This window comes from Urocitellus parryii, chromosome 15, assembly GCF_045843805.1.
Source record: "Urocitellus parryii isolate mUroPar1 chromosome 15, mUroPar1.hap1, whole genome shotgun sequence".
Lineage (NCBI taxonomy): Eukaryota > Metazoa > Chordata > Mammalia > Rodentia > Sciuridae > Urocitellus > Urocitellus parryii.
In genome coordinates, this window is record NC_135545.1 from 1,433,687 (window position 1) to 1,439,957 (window position 6,271).

General features: G+C 58.4%; 1 protein-coding gene across 1 annotated transcript; it reads left to right on the top strand.

Moving 5' to 3' along the window:
* The first annotated feature begins 2,485 nt into the window (after positions 1-2,485).
* LOC113176112 (olfactory receptor 10A7-like) lies at positions 2,486-3,472 on the top strand. Its single transcript, XM_026380519.2, has one exon. It carries the CDS (start codon positions 2,486-2,488, stop codon positions 3,470-3,472), a length of 987 nt encoding a protein of 328 aa, XP_026236304.2.
* Positions 3,473-6,271: the final 2,799 nt, after the last annotated feature.

The following is a 6,271-nucleotide window of genomic DNA, read 5'->3' on the forward strand; positions in this document are numbered from 1 at the left end:
TAATCATCAGGTGTGATCGGCAAGTAAAACCGGACGGAGGCAGGTAAGGTGTGCAGCTCGACCTTGGGCACACGTCAGGTCGTGGAATGAGTACTCCCATCACTCTCGTGGATCCATCCCTCCCAAACGTCCATCCTTCTAGCAAGTCTGCAGGGAGAACTCTGACTGCAGTCACCTTGCTGGGCCCGTTCGCTCTTTTCTAAAGAAAGATGTCCCGGCCTCTCCACAAGTGACCGTGTCAGAGAGCCAAAGGCCTCCACTTGTTCACGGGTGTGTGCAGGGAAGGGTGGGTCCCAGCTTGAACCCTCTCTGTCTGAGCTCTGCCCACAGTCCCTGGTTCAGGGCAGTGGAGGACAGCCCCTTCCTGGTAAGAGCAGACACGGACACTCTGCAGGAGCGTCCCAACGGGTACTGAAGGAGGCGAGCTCGGGGTTTGCTCTGTGTGGTTTGGGCAAATGAGACGGGCGTGGGAGGCCGCTGCGCTCATCCATCAGCTGCTCACGGGTCTCTGCTGACCTAGGGCTTCTCCTGTTCAGTCCACGCCTTCCGCTCTCCATTCACTTGGGCAGATTCACCCACCTTCTCTGTGCCTCGGTTCTGCCAAGTGGGAGCTGGGGTTGGTGATGACAGACATCACCCGATTGCCCCTGGTGTCTGGGGGAGTCTCCCTCGGGGGGAGATGGAGCCCAGCCTTGTGCTTGCCAGGCAGGGGCTCGACCCTGAGCCGGTCCTTGGGGGAGACATTCTTGTGTCCGTTTACGGAAGAGGAAAGGAAGAGCAGTTGGCACTGCCTCTCTGGTGGGCTCACCCAAGCCAAACAGAAAACAACACTGAGGTGCCAGATGGGCCTCCTCACACAGGCTGGCCCTGACCCCTCCCTGGTCCAGGGTCTTCTCCTGTGGCCTCCCGCTCACATGTGCAGCCCAGCCCCCCTCTCCCCTGCCTCAGCCCCAGCCTGAACATCCCAAGTCCTTCCATCTCAGAAAATGGCTCCATCCCCTCCCTTGGCCAGAGTCCTAGGACTTACCCTTCACCCTCATGTCTGCTCCATGGTCATGCCCAGGGACTCCACCTCCAGGACTTATCCTGACAGTGGGCACACCCTCACTGAAACACCCACCAGGACAGTCCAGCCACCAGCATCCCTCATGCGCAGGACTCCCGAGGCAGCCCCCTGCCTTCCCTCCCTGCGCCCACACTTGGCCCTGGACACTCCTCTGTGGAGAACCCTCATTACCCAGCAGAGTGTTGGAAACAGAAGAGATGCTCAATCAACAGAGGTTGAATAAACGAGAGCAGCCGGAAGCTTTCACAAGAGCTGAGCATTGCAGGGCCCTGGGGAAGTGGTGCACACTCTTCAGCTGGTCTTCAACCAGCAGGAGTCCCCAAAGCATGTGCATGAGCACCCCGCACTGGAGCCGCCAGGCTGGGCCACCGCGGTCATGTCCTGGTGCCCAGGGAGCTGCGGACACCTGTGAGTTTTCCACCAGGCACTCAGCCATTTCACTCTAGGGTTGAGGCCAGCCAGAACAGAAGCAGGAGGCCCTTGCATGAAGGGTGCTGGTGGCCTAGGCCAGGGAGTGCCATGGAGCAGGATGGAGCAGACCCCACAGTGTGCAGAGGGTTCCTCACCACACCCCCAGCTTCAGAAGGGAGTCTGAATCTGGGAGACGAGAGGCCGGAACATCTTCCCTGGGGTTCACCGGTGCGCCACTCAGGACAGTCACTCAGGAGTGCCAGTTCCTCTTGGCCATGAGCACACCCCAGTGCTCTCTGCACCTGATGGTGTTCACCTGCAGTCTGAAACGGTTTCTTTCACTGTAGAACCCACCTGCAGACGAGGAGCTCCATCAGCTTGCTGGCTGGCAGCTTCACGGAACCCAATAGTCAACCCCACATCAAGCGTCTTTACCACGCTGTGTAGACAGTCACGATCCTGGGCTGGGTGGAGAAGGGAGAGCAGGGTGCCAGAGCGGGGAGAGGGGGCGGAGCCAGCAGGAGGCAGGGCCCAGTGAGAGGGTGTCGGGACCTACAAGAAGAATGTGCCCAGGAGGGGAGGGCAAGTGAGAACATAGCTCTCCGTGGCTCCCTCTCCATCCAGAACCCCGGCTCGGTGCCTGCCACAGCGCCTGGGAGCCCGGAGAAGTCAACGGTGCAGCCTGGGGGGTGGGCAGGTCCCCGGACACTAACAGATGAAAGGCTCCCTCCTGACTGGAGAGGAGGGGACAGCAGGGCAGAGGCCCTGATATGGGGGCCTGAGCTCCTGGACCAGAGTCCAGAAAAGCAGACAGGGCCAGGCCAGCTCGTAGGACCTCTGACTTCCTCCCTGGCTCCTGCGCACCACGGGTCTGATTTGCCCTGGGCCGAGACCCCGGGGGCTCTGCGCCCAGGACGCATGCGCACAGGCGCGGCCTCACGGGCACCTTCTCCATCCTCTCCCCTCCCAGGCTTCCTCGGCCGGCCGCGCACGCCCTGCAGCTGGCCCATGCCCGTGGCCCGCACTCCCCCGGGCGGCCCCGCAGCCCTGGCCTGGGCCAACCAGAGCGGAGCGCGCGACTTCGTGCTGCTGGGCTTCGCGCACGTGCCCAGGCTGCGCCCGCTGCTCGCCCCACTCTTCCTGGTGCTCTTCCTGCTGGCGCTGCTGGGCAACACGCTCATCGCGCTGCTGCCCGGCCTGGACCCCGCCCTGCGCGCGCCCATGTACTTCTTCCTGCGCCAGCTGGCCCTGGTGGAGCTCTGCTTCTCGCTGGACGTGGCGCCGCGCCTGCTGCTGACCCTGCTGTGGCCCGGGCGTGGCGTGTCCCCTGTGGCCTGCGCCCTGCAGCTGCTGCTCGTGCTGTCGTGCGTCACATCCGAGTGCTTCCTGCTGACCGCCATGGCCTGGGACCGCTTCGTGGCCATCTGCAGGCCGCTGCACTATGGCGCCCTGGTGAGCCTCAGGCGCTGCCGCCTGCTGGCCGCTGCCTGCTGGCTGGCGGGAGTCCCCGTGGCGCTGGTCTTCACCATCTGGCTGTTCAGCTTCCCCTTCTGCGGGCCGCGTGGCATCCGCCACTTCTTCTGTGACATCGCCCCTCTGCTCAGCCTGGTGTGCGCAGACACCAGGGTCTTCGAGGCCAACGTGTTGGCGGCCACGGTGCTGGTCATCATGGTTCCCTTCTGCCTGATTGCCACATCCTACGCCAGGATTCTGGCCACTGTCCTGCGGATGCCGTCGGCCTCGGGGCGCCTCAAGGCGCTGTCCACCTGCGCGTCCCACCTCATCGTGGTGATTCTGTTCTATGGCACCACGGGGGTCATCCATTTGCGCCCCAAGGCCAGCTACTCTCCTGAGAGCAAGCAGGTGGTGTCCCTGTCCTACACCCTGGTGACCCCCATGCTCAACCCGCTCATCTACAGCCTTCGGAACAAGGAGGTGAAGGCTGCCCTGGGCCGCCTGTGTCGGTGGCCTCGCCGGTCTGGACTCAGGGCATGAGCTCTTGTGCCCCAAGATGGGAGTCAGAGTCAGCATGTGCTTTTGCCCAGGATCTTTGTGCCAGTGTGTGTAGCGCTCAGACTCTCAGGGAACTGTCCTCTTTCTCTTTTCAGTCTGGGTGGCCCTAGTCTTGGAAATCCCTGTGCCCTTGTGCCGGGACTCCTAGACGCACGGATCACATCTTTCTGCCCAAGCAAAGGCCCGTGACCGAGGCTTCCAGCCCCCATGAGTACCTGGCAGCTGACAGGCTAAGCTGCCTGGGACAGCTGGAGTGTGGGGATCAGCAGCTGCCACTGGAATGCAGAGTAACAAGGCACCCAGTGTCTTAAGAGCTGCCATCTGTTCTCCTGAACCTGCCCTCGGCTGAGTGCTGCTAATCCAGCCTGGGCTCCTGTTCATCTGGGTGACATTGCTGATACCCAATGGCCTTGCTCGGGAGACTGAGTGGTGGCTGGTGTGGGCGGGGATAGCTGGGAGAGCTGGGTCCTCGTCCTCCACCCCGGCGGAGAGCTGGCTGGGGCCCTCTTCTCACCACACTGCAGGGAGGCACGCCTGCAGAGGCCCAGGGCAAGGGGTGCCCAAGACTTTTTTATGTGAGTGGGCCAGTGCCCAGCACATGGGCAAACCCAAAGTCCAGGGGCAGCGGGGCACCCTCTTCCTCTGTGGGGGAAACTGCACACTGGGCAGTTGACATTCATCTGGGGATGAGTGAAGAATTTGAGACGCTAGTAGAATCTACTTCAGGGCATCAGATCCCAAGATGTTCACTCAGATTCTCTTTGTCAATGACTTGCAGCTTGTGACCTTTAACAGGGGAGTCCCTGCTCGATAATGGAGTTGATGCAAAGAAAACCAAAACCAGCAGAGGAAGGGGAATGGGGTTCTAATGACTGTGGAGTTCCTGGATCCAGCCAGGCCTGATGTCTGTCCCACCCGTGGGTTCCTTTTATGTGACCAAATAAATTCACATTTACGTGAGCCTGTTCAGGTTGGTTTCTCTGTCCTTTGAAGTGATCTTATTTTCTGAGTGTTATCTCTAATAGTTAGCCTGATTAACAGGGGTTAATTTATTTCTTCAAGTCAATTAGGAATTTTTTCTAGACATAAGTAAATACATCAGAGGAGCAGTTTTCTCTCTTCTATTGGAGGGACCTGATCTTTCTGGAAGACAAATTCAATTTCCTTGAATTTGATGTGTAACTCTTTCTTTAGATTTAGGACTGGGACTTGACTTTCAGCCTCAGTTTTCTCATCTGTGAGTGAGAATGTAATGATGCCGACCACACAGTGTGGGTAACACACAGCAAGAGGAAACATGGAAGCCCCCAGTGCATCCTGGGACACAGTGGGCACCCCCAGTGCATCCTGGGACACAGCGGGCACCCCCAGTGTGTCCTGGGACAGTGGGCACCCCCAGTGCATCCTGGGACACAGCGGGCACCCTCAGTGCATCCTGGGACAGCGGGCACCCCCAGTGCATCCTGGGACACAGCGGGCACCCCCAGTGCATCCTGGGACACAGCGGGCACCCCCAGTGCATCCTGGGACACAGCGGGCACCCCCAGTGCATCCTGGGACACAGTGGGCACCCCCACTGCGTCCTGGACACAGCGGGCACCCTCAGTGCATCCTGGGACATAGCGGGCTCCCCCAGTGCGTCCTGGGACACAGCGGGCTCCCCCAGTGCGTCCTGGGACACAGCGGGCACCCCCAGTGCGTCCTGGGACACAGCGGGCACCCCCACTGCGTCCTGGACACAGCGGGCACCCCCAGTGCGTCCTGGGACACAGCGGGCACTCCATGAAGTTTTCCACTTACCACCCCCATAGCCAACCCATAGGTTAAACCCCAAACGATGGCCAGAAGGGAACATCCAGTAGTATTCCCTGCAGGCCGGGTTTGGAATTGGGAGACTTAAGTTCAAATTATCATGAGCTTCTAAGTACAGGAAATTCAGCACTCTGTGAAGACATGTTGTGAATTTATATAAATTTGAAAATTTGCTTGATCTGTAGAACTGTACCCACCAGAGAGTAAATACTATATCTTTGGTGATGATGATGGTGATGATGATGGTGGTGATGATGGTGGTGGTAGTCATGATGATGGTGGTGATGGTGATAATGGTGGTGGTGATAAGTGATGGTGGGGGTGATGGTGGTGATAATAGTCATGGTGCTGGTGATGGTGATGATGGTGGTAATAGTTATGTGGTGGTGATGATAGTTATGGTGGTAATGGTGTTAGTGATAGTCGTGATGTGATGGTGGTCATGATGATGGTGGTGATGGTGGTCATGATGCTGATGGTGGTGGTGATCAGTGATGGTGGGGGTGATGGTGTTAGTGATAGTCGTGATGATGATGATGGTGGTGATGGTGGTCATGATGCTGATGGTGGTGATAAGTGATGGTAGGGGTGATGGTGTTAGTGATAGTCGTGATGATGATGATTGGTGGTGATGGTGGTCATGATGCTGATGGTGCTGGTGATAAGTGATGGTGGTGATGATAGTTATGGTGGTAATGGTGTTAGTGATAGTCATGATGTGATGGTGGTCATGATGATGGTGGTGATGGTGGTCATGATGATGGTGGTGATGCTGATCAGTGATGGTGGGGGTGGAGGCAATTACTATCACAAATCACCATCAATCCTCTCAGTTAAAAGAGTTTGGGTTTGAAATCCAAGAGGAGCTAAGGTCGGGACAGCCACACACGTGGCGTTAGTGTTGGGACCCTGTTGCCCTGTCGAGATGGTCACGGTCTGTTCTGTGAGGTGCAGCGGTGGTGTTCTACA

Coding starts and splice junctions, on each gene's coding strand:
- LOC113176112 (XM_026380519.2), top strand. CDS start 2,486: ATGCCCGTGGCCCGCACTCCCCCGGGCGGCCCCGCAGCCCTGGCCTGG.